Source organism: Mobula hypostoma, chromosome 6 (genome assembly GCF_963921235.1).
Source record: "Mobula hypostoma chromosome 6, sMobHyp1.1, whole genome shotgun sequence".
NCBI lineage: Eukaryota > Metazoa > Chordata > Chondrichthyes > Myliobatiformes > Myliobatidae > Mobula > Mobula hypostoma.
The window spans coordinates 137,661,628-137,680,190 of record NC_086102.1 but is presented as its reverse complement, the minus strand read 5'-3'; the positions used below and the strand labels follow the sequence as shown (position 1 = coordinate 137,680,190).

Below are 18,563 nucleotides of genomic sequence, written 5' to 3'. Positions count from 1 at the left end.
TGATATTTTCCAGATATCTTTGCTGGGACAAAGTAACTCACAGAGATGGTCTTAAAAGATTCTGGCAACAGAGATCCCAAACATCCATAATTATTGCTGTGAGGGTTGACCCCCTGAGTACACAAACATCCCAGCTTGTGACCAGGTTTGATGTGTTAAGTGACATAACCCCATTGTTTGTATTTGGCTAATGGAGACAAGTCTCCTGCATACTTTGCAAAGCTATGCCTCCAACCTCAAACTGCTTGTTGTTTGTAACTTACGTTAAGAACTGGGGACTAGTTCTGCTTTACAGCAAAAAGCTGAAAAAATAATATTTGTTAGAAGTTTAATTCTGACCCTTTGAAAAAGTCATCCAGCTGTGCTAAAAAGCCGAGTTTATCAATAAACCTCTCAGACTCTGGAAAGTGAATATCTATCACAGGATAAGATACGATCAACAGCATAAACAGTCATTCACTTTTTCAGTACTCCACTCTGCTACTTTGACATGATAGGGATGAGAAAGCCAGTCTTAAGTTTTGCTTCCCAGTATTCTGCACAATTAACTCTATAGTTCAAAGTGATACATAGCAAAAGAAAATGGTACCCACAGCAAATGCCAAAACATTTTGATCTTTCTAAACTAACGATTCTGGCATGATTGTGTTTTTCTCCTTCAAACAAGTATTAAAATTGATTTTTGTTTCTCCACTTCACAGTTGGGCTGACAAAAAAAACAGTAACTACTAACAATGAGGTTTTGAAATGCAAATGGAAATCTTGTAGTAGCAACAGTAATGTACAAATTTCTTGGTTAAAATCAATAATTTGGAAAGATTCTCTGAAAAAGTAGTTTCTAAAAAAAATTGTGAAAAATATTGGGTGCTAGCAATTCTAGAAATACTCTTATTTATAACTAGAATATCATTTCATTGAATTAGATTAGATTAGATTCATCTTTATTGTCATTGTGCTGAGTACAGATACAAAGCCAATGAAATGCAGTTAGCATCTAACCAGAAATGCAAAGAATAGTGTTATTTACAAAATAATTGTGAATAAAAAGTGCTACAGCACACAAATATAAAAGTACTGAGACAGTACAATATGGGTGCAATACTGCTTAGCACTGTGATGTGAGGTTCAGCAGGGTCCTGTGCATTCTGGATTTGTGTAATTTGTGTAATTAACTACATAAATATTAGGAAATTAATTGTTGTTGAACTTCATCTGTTTCAAGGAAGCAGAGATGTATTATAACTTCTGCAGACACTTACTGTGAGTGTTCCAGGCTCATTCTTTTTGGCACATGAACATTCCAAATTAAATTTAAAAGAGGCATCTGTTCCTTTTTTCAGTACATTGAGATAATTTAATTGCATATTAAAAATGCTACAGAAAGCCAAATTGCTTTCCCTCTTTCCCAGTTTTGCTGAAGTGCTTCAGGTCAGAAATGTTACCCGTTTCTCTTTTCACAAATGCTTCCTGACCGTCAAAATGTTTTCAACATTCTCTGTTGTTAGTTCATAACAGGAGAACTACCAATATACAATTAGAAACAAAAGTGTTTACATAAAGCTACTCACACAAAATGCTGGTGGAACGCAGCAGGTCAGGCAGCCTCGATAGGAAGAGGTATAGTCGACGTTTCGGGCCAAGACCATTTGTCAGGACCCTGTGAGTCGTGACAAAGGGTCTCGGCCTGAAACGGCAACTGTACCTCTTCCTATAGATGCTACCTGACCTGCTGCGTTCCACCAGCATTTTGTGTGTGTTGCTTGAATTTCCAGCACCTACAGACTTCCTCATGTTTGCGTACATAAAGCTACTGTTGTTGTGAGATTAAAATTTAGAAGCACAAATGAATTGTCAGAAATTACTCTTTTTCTGTTAGTCCATATATGAAGCAGAGGAAGAAAAACTACAGCTGTATTGAATCATTTTTTCATTGTGGTACAGGATAATATGACACAATTGCAGCCCCTAATTTTTCTCCCCATGGCAGATTCTCAGAAGCTAGCATTTCATATCTATGAAATGCAAAATATAGTAAAATGTAAGAATTGCTTCTCAGCAATAATTATCAAATGAAATTCATATAGATCATGAAACCCAAGGAAATATCAGGGCAGATGATTAGTCTATGAAGAGATCTGAGATGAGAATTGCAGTGGTTAACAACCAAAAGTACAGCTAACAGTGGAGTGATTAAGTTTGGTCAAGAGGCCAGAATTTGAAGAGTGCACATAACTGAACTGGAGGAACTTGAAAAGACTGCGAAGAGTCACACCACAGAGGTCTGAAAACAAGATTAGAATATATACATCACTGTGCTGCCTGACCCAACAGTAGTGCTTTAGATAACTTACTTACAGTTGTAGAAGCAAAGCTAAATGTGCACTGGAACAATCAAATTGAGGCAAAAGGGATTGGATGAGGAATTATTTCCATAATCTTCAGAGTAACTGATAAATAACAACTACCCAGAACAGACACCCAGAAGGTAAACATTGCTGTTAGAAACACTGGGGAGGCCCCCAGTGTCTCAGAAAATATGGGCTGCAGGGGAAAGCTTCCCTCAAGACGGAAGGCCCACCTGCCCCTGACCCCATCCCTTCCCAGCACCCTCCAGCCTAATAAGCCATTAGAAAACAAGATTAAAGATCTCAGAGCAAGACAGCTTTATCAGAGGTATAATGAGGAACTGTTGTGTTCACAGAGAAATGACGCACTCACAACTCTCCTGACAGCACTCCAGCTTCAAACCCAGGTCTTGAAGCTTACTGATTAACTCTGGGGGGATGATAGTAATGAATGCCAAACTGTGGTCAATGAAGAATATCCTGATGTATGCATCTTTTTGCTGTCCAGATGTTCCATGGTTGAGTGAAGAGGCAATGAAACTGCATCTGCTGTTGTCCTGCTGTGACTGTAGGCAAATTGGAGTGGATTCAAATCACTTCTCAGGCAGGAATTAGTTGTTTCATCACCATATCACCCTTCAAAACTGATCAATAAGCTTCAAGATCTATGCCTTAGTACATCCTTGTGCAACTAGATTCTTGATTTCCTCACTTGCAGACTCCAGTCAGTTCAGACTGGCAACATCTCCCCCATTATCTCCATTTGCACAGATGCACAAGGCTATGTGTTTAGCCCCCTGCTCCACTTGCTTGATACCCACGACTGCGAGGCTAAGCACAGCTCGAATGCCATATTTAAAGGTAAACATGTGCAGTAAACGTTGAGGGATTAGCAGTGGAGAGACTTGGCAGCTTTAAATTTCTGGACATTAACATAATGGACGATCTCCCCTGGGCCTAGCACATCAAAGCGATCAAAAGGAAAACGTGCCAGTGTCTTTAATGTCTTAGGCGGTTAAAAAGATTTGGCTTGTCACCGAACACACTAGCTTCCACAGACGTACTGGTGAAAGTATCCTGACTGGTTGCATCATGGTCAGGTCTGGTAATTCAAATGCACAGAGACACAACTAGTTGCAGACAGCAGAGAGCGGTGGACTCTGCCCAATATATCATAGGTACAACCCTCCCCACCGTGATAGTATCTACAGGCGGCACTGCCTCAAGAAGGTAATATCTATTATCAAAGATCTACACTATATAGGCCATGTCATCTTTTCACAGCTACCACTGGACACGAGACACAGAAGCCTCGTCCATCCCATCAGCTTTAAGAACAGCTACTTCTCTTCATCCACTAATTCTTAAACCAGCCAGCAAAATACTAATCACTAGTTTAGAACATGATGATTATTTTGACCACTTTGCATGAAAATCGACTTTTTTGTTCAAATTGTGTCTCTTGTAATAAGAATGACCTATAATTTATGTTTTTCTTGTGAGCACTACTTACATGATGCTATACGCCTGTGAAGTTGCTGCGAGTAAGTTTTTTTATTGCTACTGTGCAAACATGTACTTGTGCATATGAGAATAACCTCAACTTGTACTAGGGTTATTTGCAGATGAAAAATAGCTGTAAATATATTCCACACACACATTCTGTGAAGGAAAATAAGCTTTTCAAATATTGAACTGCACAGACAGTTCATTAACCTTGCATCTGATAGCTTCACTCAGCATTAGCTGAGAAACTAGGCTGCAACATTATCCATTTCAGGATTTTAAAAGATTTCATAATTCTTCTTCAGTCCCTTGCTTTTTAAATGGAACCAATAACTCACTATGTGAGGCGAGCACTAATAGTTGTTCAAAGGCGTTATTTCTGCAGCTGAATGTTCATGTCACAGCAGGAAGCATGCTGTCCAAAATGCGTTTTCTACATTGACTCAAATAAATAACTCTTTAGTAGGATACATGACAGAGAAACAAAAGGCAGCCTGGCATGGAACATGGATCAGAAGAACCAGTTTGCAATGCCGAGAAAGAGAAAAAAAACCCAGCTAGATTCAGTACTTTTGCAGGTAAGGCACCACAGTTTTAAAAAAGTGCATGTGTAAATTTCAATGCAAGAACATTTCTTTTAAACTAAGTTACAGAAAAAGGAAGAAAAATAATTCTACCTCTAATTGGTTGAGAATTGATCGTAGCTCTGTAGAGAAATGCACAGCTAACAATTCGGCTGCTTTTGGAGGATTAATAGACACCAGTTCCTGCAATTTAAAAAGAGGCCAGTTTACTTTTCCAAATAAAATCTGCGAATCTCCACAGCATATCTCAACAGAAAACTGTCAAAACAGCTGCAGTAAGTCACTATGAGACTGGATAAGTATTACATATCTACTACTTGTGGAAAGACATTCATTTAGAGTCAAATAGCATGCAAGGTTCTTCTCATAAAAAGTGTTAAAAAAGGAAGTCAAGATAGTATTTGCCACTAATCTGGACAATGTATAAAAAAAAACCTATACAGTAAGTGAAATCAAAATGTGGTTCTGAGCATCTACCTCCATAAACTAAAGTCAAAATGCACAGTTCCATCAAAAGCACTGCTCGGGTATGAACCACTTTATAGGCTTTGTATCAATAATGCATTATTGATTTGGAGGGGCAGAGCAATGTCAGATGGCGCTAAATGGCAACTCCTTTGCTTGCATCTTCAGAAGCAGCTCTATTTCTATCTTTGACATCTCTTTTTTTCTTTCTCAAGCCTCATTTGAAGACCATGACCTGGAGTTACACTCTGACTTCAGTTCTTTGTGAGAATGGAACCTGCTCTCAGGGCCTCAGGACCGGCCGCTTTTTGATATCCCAAGGACACAAACCTGGAAGGCTAGCGCACCTTCAGGGTTCCGGATTTTTGTAGCTCTGGATCGAGCTGATTCTAGTCCGGTGCCCGTGACTGAAGTGTCGTGGGAGAACACAGGTTAGCTGCCATAGGTTGTGTGTCTGTAGATCTGCGCCTTTCTGGGGCCGACTCTCTCGGCGCAGAGCTCAGAAGAAGCGATGCAACAGATTTTTAACATTGTAAATCAGCGAGTTGTTTGTTACATCTCCGCTCTCGCTGTGACACGGGGACACATGACAGACAGAGGGGGGAGGGGGAGGTGAGGGGGAGGGGGAGGGGGGAGAGGGAGGGGGAGAGAGAGAGGGAGAGAGAGAGGGAGAGAGAGGGAGAGGGAGAGACACACACACACTGTGGCATGTCGAATTATTGGGTGAATGAATAGCCTTTGGGGTACTGCAAGTCTGTGTCTTTATTGATGCTTGCTGCACGCTTGAGCTCAATGGAGGGCGCTGATGCTTTTTGCTGATGGGGGTGGGGGTCGTTGTTGCCTTGCTGTTGCTTGTGCATGGGTGGGGGAGCTGGGGGGGTGCTTTGGGGTTCCAATGTTCAACTGTTGTTCATTCTTTGAGGCACTCCTCTTTTCGTGGATGTTTGCAAAGAAAAAGACTTTCAGGACGTATATTTCTCTCACATTAAATGTACCTATTGAAATAACTTCAATTCTCACTTTGCGAATTCGATCTACATTACAGACAAGTGGGACATCATATTGGTATAATTCCAAGTCTTATTCAGCAAGCTAGAAATGAAAATAGTTGATAAATATCACGTATTCCTCAGCAAGGAATTTGTTTTTCCTACACATTAGATTCTTCCATGGAATCAAACTATCTCCTATAGTTAATATAACTCATACAAACACTTTATAAATAATAACAAATTGTTTATACAAGTTGTAAAGATTGACATCAGATGTACTTCGTTTATCGATCACACAGATTTACACAAGACTAGCAGTTACAAATAATAGGCCTATCAGTCTGCGAAGTCAATGCTGACCAGAAAGTGCCCTTATTACGCTCATTCTGTTGAGATTCCATTTTATATTCCCATCAATTTCTTCCAGATCCTATCATTCATGGGCACAACAGGGGCAATATACAGTGGACAATTAACTTCAAACAAGCCAAAACCAGTGCACCTAAATGATATTGGCTATGCAAGAGGGAGAATATGCAAATTCCACACAAACGGCATGAGTGGTCAGGACTGAAACCAGGTCAGCAAATCTGTGAAGCAGCAGCCCCACTAGTACCACAGTGCCATCCAACCCTTTATACAACCTATAATGGATGTTTGTGTTTGGTTTGAATATTGTCCATCCTCATTGGATCTGTACATCCAAGTTACTTCACAAGAGCTACCTTGAAGTGTTCCATTGTTTTATTCCATACAGATTCCTTCTCTTCGGTGCTATAGCCAGGTATAGACAACATATTGTGGACATAATTGAAAATCTCCTCCTAAAAAAGAAGAAAAGAAAATTAACAGGAGCACATCATTTATCACTTATTTCGTAGGTTATGCCAATGTTCAGAATTTCTGTCTACTCCTAATTGATCTGGAAAGGAGTTAAAAGGCAACCACACTGGTCACATATGGACCAATTCGGGTAAAAGACGATGGATTTTCTCCTCCGAGTAACAAAAGTGAATCAGTAGAGGTTCTTAACAATAATTAAGTAGTTTCATGGTAAATCTATTCAACAACTTAAATACCCATTTCATTGGGTTGATATTTGAACTCTCAGCTCCAGATCAATTAACCAGACCTCTGGATGTTAAATTAGTTTAACAAGTGTGTTAATGAATTGCTATAGGAATGTTCAGACCATCAAGATTGCATAAATTACTACAATACCAAAGATTTCCTGATGACCAGAAATTGTATTTTCCACTGCAGTCGTATAAATTATCTCAAGTGAAGTGGTAGATTATGCTGAACATATTTATGAATCTTATTTGATAAAATTCTTTTCAGAAATACATGCTCAAAATATTATGTTGAATTTTGAGTTTTCACAGGCAACACGCTTTAAGATTTTAATTACTCTCATGTTCTGCATCCATTCTTGCATGCATCACAACTTATTCCTGACTATGAAATCCTAAAGTTATAACACAACTGTTCGTGTCAATGGTATGCTACACTACCATTTGCAATATTTATGTTGCATCTTTATCTAAAAGGAAATATTTTCATGAAAATTTAATCAGTAAGCCTAAAAATTGGCTAAGATCCAAAATAGAGAGCAAAACAAACATTAAAAGATTGAAAAGTACATGCATGCAAGGAGCTACTCAAGTAAGAGTTACTGTTTGCAGAATAGATTTTAAAAAATTTCCAAAAATATCTCAAGAAATTAAAGCCACTTATAACACTATGTATTTCAGTTAATTGGGCCATTAGTTAATTGGGACAGCCACTTATTTGGGACAACTCTTACAGAACAAAAACTAATCAAGAAAATAGGATTCCCTCTATTTATTTGGGGTAATATATTGCTTAGTTGGAACAGGAGACTGTTGCAGAACAGTTTCTAACTAGCTGCAGATGCATGCACTTTTGTGTCTGTTAGACATCACAGTGTGCTTAAAGCAAACAGCTTTTAAATTCTTTCATTTGTGTGTGTTTGTGTTCAAAAAGTTATTTTTGTCACTGATTGTTGGCAAGAAATAAGCAGCAAGACAATTCAGAATTGTTTTGCTCACTACGGTTTCAAGCATTCAAGCTTGAAGGTGCCAGAATTGAGTGAAAATGAAACAATTTCATTACTTCAACAAGTTTGGAACTACTAAGAATTTGAATGTATCAAAAATCATCTTGAATATTACAACGAATCTGGAGGATGCAATCACCAAAAGTATTGTATGAAGGCAGTCCATTATCTGCACTAGATGTCTGTGCTAATTTTGTTAATTTACAGTCAATCAAAAGAACATGGCAAAGTGGTAGGTGTCCATTGTATCTGACGATCTTGGTGAGAACTGCGAGATTTTTTTTAAAGTGGAAAAACTGTTGCACTAGGGTAGTTCCACTCTCTCAATCTCAGAAGTCTGGGTCCAGTGGTATGAGTACACATCACAAACTGGGGTTTTCCTTGGTTGCAGAGGATAACTATGACTTCTTCTGTGCTTTATCATGCCTTCCCTCTCCATGAAGCACTGCAGAACCACCTTCTTGGCCGTTGGAGATCACTATTGCTTTTATCCGCCCAGTCTGCCGGAGGTAACTTCACACATGCAAGCACAGGCATGTCCCTATTTCACCGGGGTATGAGTCCCACTGGCTACCTTCACCCGATTTAGCCCGCCTGTTGAAGCACTGTACTTTGGTGTGGCTGCTGTTACATGCAAAGAGATGCTTGGAGCCACAGATAAGAGCTGAGCACCCATCCGGTGGTAACCAAAGGTGAGTGAGCTGTCCCAGAATGGACATAACAAGCCCATTCACTAGAGGTACTACTTCTCCCTGAACAACCCATACACAGCAGCGTAAACCAGATGAATTCCTCCGTAGGAACTAATAGACAGTTTTATAATACTGTAGTAGCATTGGTAGTATTCTAATTTGTTCTGTATTTCATTTAAATACATCATTTATTACTCAGTTAAATGGTAGGTTGTTTTCTTAGCTATTTCCACCAAACGTTGACTAACTGGGACAGCCGTTTAAATGGGCCAAAAAGTACTGGTCCCGATATGTCCCAATTAACCAGAATTTTAGATTTTAGAATATATAGTGTTTTGTGGTATAAATTTTATGCCAATGAACCAGTTATAACACTTCCCTTCTGCCAAGCCAAGTGAAGAAAATAGAGATACCTAGGAAGTATTCCACATTGGAATCGATTCAATCAATCAAGACAAACTGGGAGTTCAACTGGGAGATCATATTAGGAGCTTTGCAACCAAATATCAAGTAAATAGAAACAGCAGGAAAGCTTTAAAGATCCTGGCCTCAATTAAGATGGAGTTCATGGAAAATGACTAAGACTTAGAAGACCTGTCAATCCTAACAGGCAAAGCCTCATCTAAATAAATCTATGGAGAGTTCCAAACAACACAGATATAGGCCTAATTAAGGTAAACTGAACTTGTGTAGATAGGCATCTCAGTCAACACAGAGAAGGTGGACCAAAAGGGCCTATTTTAGTGCTAAATCATTGTATGATCTCATTCAATCACTGGTTGGGAGTGTTAATTTGGTGGCAGGAAGTGGCAACCTATGTGAAGAATTTCTGAAATAACTCAGCATGATTGTTTAAGAGAGGGGGAAGGAAGAGGTAGGGAGGAAGGTGTAATTTGGGGTCAGATGAGGAGAAGACTGTTGGAAGGAAAAGCTTTAGTTTCCCACATTTTCTTCTGATACAGGAGGCTATCCTATTCACCCATTTCCTTGTACCTCGGGGGGCAAAGTAGCATAGCCACGAACGTAACAATTCAATTTGCACCACAGTCTGTAGGATGTAATACATTCTGCTCTGTGACTGCATGGGTTTCCAAAGGTGCAAGGGTTAGTAAGTTGTGGGCATGCTATGTTGGCACCAAAAACAAAGCAACATTTGTGTGCTGCCCCAAGCACATCCTTGGACAGTGTTGGTCATAAGACACTACACGTTTTGCTGTTGTGTTACACATAAAGCTAATATTAAAATCTTTAATCTCCAGGTGAGCACTCGTGGAGATAAGATACTTGACCACTGTTACACTCCCTTCCGCAATGCTTACAAAGCTCTCTTTCGCCCAGCTTCTGGAAAATCAGATCACTCTTCAATCCTACTTTTGCCGACGTACAAGCAGAAACTGAAACAATAGGTGGCCATAGTTAAAACCATCCACTGTTGGTCCAACCGATCGGCCTCCATGCTGCAGAACTCTTTCGATGACGTCGACTGGAACGTCTTCCATGATGAGGATGTCTCTGAGTTCACTGATGGAGTCAGGTGCTTCATCTGGGAGTGCATCGACGATGTTATCCCCCAGAGGTCGGTTAGGGTCTTCCCAAACCAGAATCCCTGAACCAATAGTTCCGTGCAAGTAGCACTTACCGCACAACATAGAGCTTACATTGCTGGTGATTAACTGGAGCTCAAGGAAAGCAGCTATGACCTGCGCAAAGCTATCAAGTCTGCGAAACAACAACACAGGGACAAGATTGAGTCAAGATTCACAACGAATAGCACACGTGACTTGTGGCGAGGGCTGTATACCATCGCAGACTTCAAAGCCAAACTTTGTGGTGCTGCCAACATCGCGGCCTCTCTCCCAGATGAGCTCAATCACTTTTATGCTCAGTTCAATGTCGTTAACTCTCAGCCTCTGAGGAAAGCCACTGCTACAACCTGCAATCTGGTCATCTCTGAGGCTGAGGTATGCAATGTTCCCAACGAGTTGCCAGTCGCAAAGCTGCAGGACCGGACAGCATCCCAGGATAAGTACTCAGGATGTGTGCAGCACAACTGGCAGGTGTGCTTACTGACATTTTTAATCTCTCGCTCTCCCAGTGTAGAGTGCCATCACGCTTCAAATTATCCACCATTGTTCCTGTACCAAAAAAGACCAAGGTAACATGCCTGAACGACTGACGTCCTGTTGCACTCACCTCAATAATAAGCAAATGCTTTGAGAGGCTGGTCAAGGATTACATATGCAGCATGCTACCACCCAAACTGGACCCCCTACAATTTGCCTCCCGACACAACCGATCAACAGATAATGCAATAGCCACTGCTCTACATACCATCCTTACACATCTGGAGAAGGAGGATGCTTATGTGAGAATGCTGTTCTTGGACTACAGTTAAGCATTCAACATTATTGTTCCATCCAGGCTCGACAAGAAGCTCAGAGGTCTCAGCTTTCACCCTGCCCTGTGCAGCTGGATCTTGGACTTCCTGTCAGATCGCCTACAGGTGGTAAAAGTGGGCTCCCTCACCTCCACCCCACTCTCAATACAGGAGCCCCTCAGGGCTGTGTACTAAGTCCCATCCTTTACTTCCTGTATACCCATGACTGTGTTGCCACCCACAGCTCTAATCTCCTAATTAAATTTGCAGATGACACTACATTGATTGGCCTTATCTCAAACAATAACGAGGTGGCCTACAGGGAAGAAGTCATCTCTCTGACACAGTGGTGTCAAGAAAACAACCTCTCCCTCAATGTCGCAAAAACAAAGAAGCTGGTTGTGGATCACAGGAGGAATGGAGTTGGGCTTAACCCCTATTGACATCAATGGATCTGGGGTTGAGAGGGTAAACAGCTTTAAGTTCCTCGGCATCCACATCACTGAGGACATCACGTGGTCTGTACACACCAGCTGTGTGGTGAAAAAGGCACAACAGCACCTCTTTCACCTCAGACAGCTGAGGAAGTTTGGTATGGGCCCCCAAATCCTAAGAACTTTCTACAGGGACACAATTGAGAGCATCCTGACTGGCTGCATCACTGCCTGGTATGGGAACTGTACTTCTCTTAATCGCAGGATTCTGCAGGGAGTGGTGCGAACAGCCCAGCGCATCTGTAGCTCTGAAACTTCCCATGATTCAGGACATTTACAAAGACAGGTGTGTAAAAAGGACCCCAAGGACCATTGAAGACGCGACTCACCCCAACCACAATCTATTCCAGCTGCTTCCATCTGGGAAACAGTACCGCAGCATAAAAGCCAGGACCAACAGGCTCTGGGACAGCTTCCTCCACCAGGCCATCAGTCTGATTAACTCACGCTGATTTGAGTGTATTTCTATGTTACATTGACTGTTCTATGTATTATAAATTACTATGACTGCAAATTTAGATGGAGATGTAATGTAAAGATTTTTACACCTCATGTATGTGAAGGATGTAAGAAATAAAGTCAATTCAATTCAAGTTTACTTATCCTCTCACTTAAGGTCATGAACACCAACCTCACCTACACTAGGGACAATATACAGTATCCAATGTAGAGTATTCTATTAATCCACATTTGGGATGTGAGAAGAGACCAGAGCACGTAGGGAAATGCATGCAGTCACAGAGGTAAACATGCAAACTCCACAAAGACAGAACTTGAGGTCAGGATTAAACCCAGGTCTATAGAACTGAGAGACAGCTGCACTACTTCCAACACCACTGTTGGTTGGCCTTGTGAAGAGACAGTTGAAGTGTGTCGCAGCTACACTGTACATCATAATAAGTCTGGAGCTTTGGTTCTCTGGTTTGGAGGAACATTCCTACTTCCCTCTTCCACAAGGGCACTCAACATTAACCTTTTTGTCCTGAATCCAACACAAATAACCCCACTCAAGCTTTAAGTGATAACATTAGGGGATACTGCCTGCCCCACTTCAGCAAGAACAGCTTCTTTCTTTCCCAAGACGGTCTTGTTCAAGAAGGGCTGGTAAATATCAAAGCACAGTGAGACCAGAAAAGATAACTGACTTCCCTCACTTTAACTGTTTCACTTCACAACAAATGTTACAAGGAAAAGACATTTGGGAGAGATAAAAGCAGAGCTTACACAGTAAGCAAGAGGGCTCTGGAAAGTGTTATAGAACAGAGAAACTTAGGTAATGCCCTGGTTAAGATTTCTACTGCTATGTTATAGGGTACTTTCTGCAAAAGCAGTGCGTCCTGCTGGTGGAATGTTTTGGTTTCAACCAAAGATAAGGGGCTATGATGTTAAACTTAGTAATGATGTATCAGCCAATCAGGATGGTGGAATTCAGAAAAGGTTCCAGAGAGAGCTGGGCGGACAGAGATTTTTGATGGACACTGGTGGGGTTCATGGTCTTTTGGTGGGAGATGCTGAGAAGATTGTGAGGGACAGCATAGGATTCAAACTGACGGGAAGACGTGATTGCAAGGAGTAGCTTGCGAGATGAAGGAGTCCAAGATGGGAAACTCTACCAGTGATTGGTAATGAGAATTCAGCACCATGAGTAATGGCTATACCCAGCTTTTGGAAACTATGAGCTCCAATGGTCATGTGCACATTTAGACTGGTTTAACTGTAATGGGCCCTTTTATTTTTTTTCCTTCTTTTCTTTCTCTTAATAACTTTGATAAAGCTGAAATTAGTAAATACACTTCCTTTATAATTTTATGTGGTATACAATCTGTTATTTCTTGCCAACCGATAGTTGTGTACGGGCAATATTTACACAATATTCGCTCAAATAGAGGTTTCTTTGATCGAAACATCACACACTCCTATTTGGTTGGACTCCAAATCATGCTGACACTAGACACGCATTGTTTGTGGGAGGTGGCCTTCTCACCACTGAATTATGTGGCTGTTAGCAGAGTCGGCTAACAAGCCAAGTTTGCATCAGAGCCCAGTGAGGGGGCTACACTTAGGGTACAAGTATATAGTTCCCTGAATGTGGTGAAGTAAGTAAATAAGGTGGTGAAGAAGATATTTGGCATGCTTGCCTTTATCATCTAGGACAATGAATCCAAGAGTTGGAGCATTGTGTTACAAACATAAAGGACATAAGTGAATCCATACCTGAAGTAGTGTGTACAGTTATGATTGCTTGAAAGCATGCAGAAAAGATTCAGAAGTATAGTACCAGGAAAGGAGGGTCTGAGTTGTAAAGAGAGATTGGATTGGCTGGGACTTGTTTTCCCTGGAGTGTAGGAAGCTGAGGGATAACCTTATAAAGATATATGTAATACCCTGGTTAAGATTTCTATTGCTATGCTGAGAGGTACTTTATTTTAGCAGTTTTCTATAATAGCAGTGTGTCCTGCTGGTAAGAGTATTTTAGCTTTGGCTAAAGATAATGAGCCATGTTGTCCAACTTAAGAAAGTTGTGTCAGCCAATTGTAACTTTCTGCACAGTGGATGCTTCAAGAGAGCTGGCAGGATCAGATTTCTGAACACAGTTTGGGGTCTTTTGGCGGAACAGAGTGGAAGGGAAGATGCCGCAGAATGCCACTGGAAGGAGAGACCCCGTTGCAAGAAGTGATTTGTACAGATGAATGGTTCCTAGGAGGAAGGGCCAATATTCCTGAGAGAGCGAGTTCTTTCAAGACGGTCTTCGAGGGGCATTTGGGATGTGGCAGACGCTTTCACGCAGACCATGGGTCCAGGCATGAGTAAAGCGATACACCTCCAACTTCTCCAGAGACGAGTTCCAACGTTTATGTACACATTGGATAGGTTTAACTGTAATGGCTTATTTGTATTTTTCTTTGTCAGTAACTGTTTGTTAAAGTTGAATATCTTGTGAATATACTTTATCTATAATTTTATGCTGGTGTACGATCTGTCATTTCTGGGCTACCAATAACTATGTACGAGCAGTATTTATACAGCATTCGCTACAGCCCATTATCCTTAATTGGAACATACCAACTTTCCCGTTTGGTTGAATCTCAAAGCATACTGACCCTAGATGTATTTTGTTTATGAAAGGTGGTCTTCTCACCGCTGTCATGTGGCTGTTAGCACAGTTAGCCAACAAGCCAAGTGTGAATACAAGCCTAGTGAGACGGTTACATATTAAAATATTGAGGGGCATCAGTAGGATAAGTGGTGACTATCTAATAAGCAGAGCAAGGGAGTTTGAAACCAGAGGGCATAAACTTAAGGCAAGAGGGGAAAGATTTAAAGAGGACCTTAGGGGCAGGTTTTTTCACACAGGGGGTAGGGGGTATCTGGAACAAGATGCCAGAGGAATAGTAGAACAGGAAAAATTGCAATATTTAAAAGGAATTTAAAGAGATAGATGGATAGGAAAGGTTCAGAGGGATATGGGCCAAGTGCTGGTGCTTGGGTCTAGCTCATAGAAGCAATGTGGTTAGCATGAACAAGTTGGACTGAAATTCCTGTTTCTATGCTCTACTGACTCCATGATTCCACCTTTGGAGAACCAATCAGTCTTAATCTTAGCCAATAACTAAAAGTATGTAAGTTTAACTACATTTTAAGCCAACCTACAATTCCATTTCCAAGAATGAAAAAAAGATCATATTTTTAATTACTACATATTAAAAAATTCCTATCTGTCCAATGTACCAATCCTGTAATTATTAAATATTTAAGACATTGTTAAATTCATGGGAAAATAATTATGTTAAAATTCATATGATTAGAACCAAAGAATAAGAATAAAACAGCAAAATGTGTATAGTACAGACTACCAAAATAATGCACAAGTGGCAGAGGGAAAGGCTGGCTCAAACAAGTAATATATAGAACAATGTGGGTTATAATTATTGAAAGATAGGAAATGTTAGGCAACAATATTTCTCCAAGTTGGTTTGTCTGGAACAGATGACATCATCTCAAAATAAGTGGTCGTGCATTCAGTATTCAGATGGCAAAAATAAAATCAACGAAAGGATAGATAAATTTTGGAATTTTATCTCGAAGAGTTCAGTGGAAGCTCTGTTGTGCAGAACTTTTAGTAAAAGGAACTGCTAACAATTTCTGGATTTTAAGGGCATACAGGGATACAAGGTTAGGATAGAAGAGCAACTGAAGTTAAACATCAGTCATGATCCTATTGATTGAGGAAATGCTAAGAAGGGTCAGGAGGTTACTTGCTATTTGGGGCCCTGTTAGTCACCAGCCCTTCCCCAAAGCTTTATCTAGGTCAGCCGCTTGCATTGAAAATGTCCTGAACAGCCCAGTCCTCACCCCAGTACCAAAACATAGAGTGAACTGTGCAGAGCCTCTGACATGACTGGCAAAGAACTGAAGTTACAAGAACAAACTTCAGACTCAAGGATTAACTCTACCATTCCAGAAGTAAAGACAAAGAGACATCCAAAGTTTTAAAATAGTGCAAGATTACAGATTCTGTGAAAAGGCTTTCTACATTTAAAATATCAGAAGAAGGATGATGATAGATTACCAGAAAACAAGCAGTGGGATAATGTTGCACTGATGTACCAATACAATTGGCACAGACACAACGGGTCATGTGATCTCCTTTTGTGCTGGTGCAGAGAACCCCTGTGGCCGTCCCCCTCAACAACAGGTATATCATTTTGGATACTGTCAGGGGCAGCGGGGGCGGGGAGTGTTGGGAATGACATAACTGAGCCCAGTCACTGTGGTTGAGTCTCAGGCACTGAGTCTACCTCTGTGACTCAGAAGGGAAGAGGGAAGAAGAGCCACGCTGTGGTGACAGTGGATTTGTTAGTTAGGGGAACAGACAGAAGTTTCTGTGGGTGAGGAAGAAATTCCTGGATGGTACCTTCTTCTTCTTCATGTTGCCTCCAGGGTGCCAGGGTCTGTGATATCTCAGATCAAGTCCTCAACATTCTTAAGTGGGAGGGTGAACAGCCAGAAGTCGTGGTGCATGACATGGGTAAGATGAGTGACAAGGTTCTGCATAGGGAGTTCAGAGAGTTAGGCGCTAAGTTAAAGGACAGTACCCCCAAAGTTGAGATCTCAGGATTGCTATCCATGCCACGCACCAATGAGTCCAGAACTAGGAAGATTATACAGTTTAATATGTGACTCAGGAGTTTGTATAGGAGGGAGGGCACAAGATTTTTGGATCATTGGGCTCTCTTCCAGGGAAGCTGAGACCAGTATAGAAGGTACAGTTTGCACCTGAAATGGAGGGAGACATATATCCTAGTAGGAAGGACTGTTAATGCTACATGGTGGGGTTTAAATCAGAATTGCAAGGGGATGGGAACCAGAGTGCCAAAACAGTTAGTGGAAAGGTTGTGGAGGCAGATGTTGGTAAGACTTCAGACAAAGTTAGGAATCAAAAGGCTGAGCATAGTGCAACTAGTGTCCTGCAATGCCTATATTTCAATGCAAAGAGTATCGTAGCAAAGATGGACAATAGTGCTGAAGATGAGGTACCTGGTTTACAAACAGAGGCAATGCGTAGTGAGGAGATCCTGTTGATAGGGAAAAATTGCGGTCAACAGGATGAGTTGCAACATAAAAGGTGGACAAAATCAAAAAGAATGAATACAGGACTGAAGATGTTGTATCTGAACATGCGCAGTATACGGAATAAGGTCGATGAACTTGCAGCACAGTTGAAGATTGGCAGGTATGATGTCTGCATCACTGAATCATGGCTGAAAGATTATAGCTGGGAACCTAATGTCCAGGATACATATTGTATTGAAAGGACAGGCAGGAAGGCAGAAGGGACAACATTGCTCTGTTGGTAAAAAAGTGAAATCAAATCATTAGAAAGAGTTGACATGGTCGGAACGGTTGAATCATTGTGGCTAGAGCTGAGGAACTGCGAGGATAAAAAAAAACAAACCCTGGTGAGGGTTGTATACAGACTCCCAAACAGTAGCAAGTTGGTGGCATAAAAATTACAACAAGAGTTAGAAAATGCATGCCAAAAGGACAATGTTAGAATAGACATATGGAGTTAGATTGGGAAAATCAGCTTGGTGCTGGATTACAGGAAGGGGGAATTTCTAATGTGTCTACAAGATAGTTTTTTAGAACAGCTCATGGTTGAGCTCACTAGAGGATCAGGTATTCTGGATTGGGTGTTATGCAATGAACCAGAATTGATTTAGAGATCTCAAGATGAAAGAACCATTAGGGGCAAGTGATCATAATACGATCAAACTCACCCTGAAATTTGAGAAGGAAAAGCTAAAGTCAAATGTATCAGTGTTAAAGTGGAGTAAGGGGAATTACAGAGGCATGAGAGAGAAGTTGGCCAGAATTGATTGGGAAAAACACTTGCAGAGATGACAACAGGATAGCAAAGGTTGGAATTTCTGGAAGCAATTCGGGAGGCACAGGATATATACATCCCAAAGAGGAAGAAGTATTCTAAAGGAAAGATGACATAACCATGTCTAACAAGAGAAGTTAACGCTAACATACAAGCCAAAGAGAGGGCATATAATAGAGCAAAAATTAGTAGGGAGTTAGAGGAATGGGAAGTTTTAAAAACCAACAGAAGCCAATTAAAAAAGTAATTCAGAAGGTAAAGATGGAATACAAAATTAAGCTACCCAATAATATTAATGAGGATACCATAAGTTTCTTCAGATACATAAAGTGTAAAAGAGATATAAGAGTGGATATTGAACCGCTGGAAAATGACATTGGAAAGGTAGTAATGAGGGACAACGAAATAGCAGATGAACTGAATTGAGTATTTTGCATCAGTTTCCACTGTGAAAGACACTGGTAGTGTGGTGAAAGTTCCAGGTATTAGGGGGCATGAAGTGTGTGAGGTTATCATTTACAGAGAGAAGGTTCTTGGGAAGGTGAAAGGACAGAAGGTAGAAAAGTCACCTGGACCAGATGGTACACACCCCAGAGTTATCAAACAGGTGGCTGAAGAGATCGTGGAGGCATTAGTAATC

At 40.8% G+C, this 18,563-nt stretch overlaps 1 protein-coding gene across 2 annotated transcripts in view; it reads right to left on the bottom strand.

Moving 5' to 3' along the window:
• vps8 (VPS8 subunit of CORVET complex) overlaps positions 1-18,563 on the bottom strand; it is a 682,661-nt gene that overhangs the window by 493,588 nt on the left and 170,510 nt on the right. For both annotated transcript variants that reach the window (XM_063051804.1, XM_063051802.1), the window contains 2 exons: positions 6,618-6,716; positions 4,529-4,618 (listed from right to left, as the gene is read on the bottom strand). In XM_063051804.1, the coding sequence (XP_062907874.1) occupies positions 4,529-4,618; positions 6,618-6,716 (189 nt within the window). The remainder of the gene's footprint in view (positions 1-4,528; positions 4,619-6,617; positions 6,717-18,563) is intronic.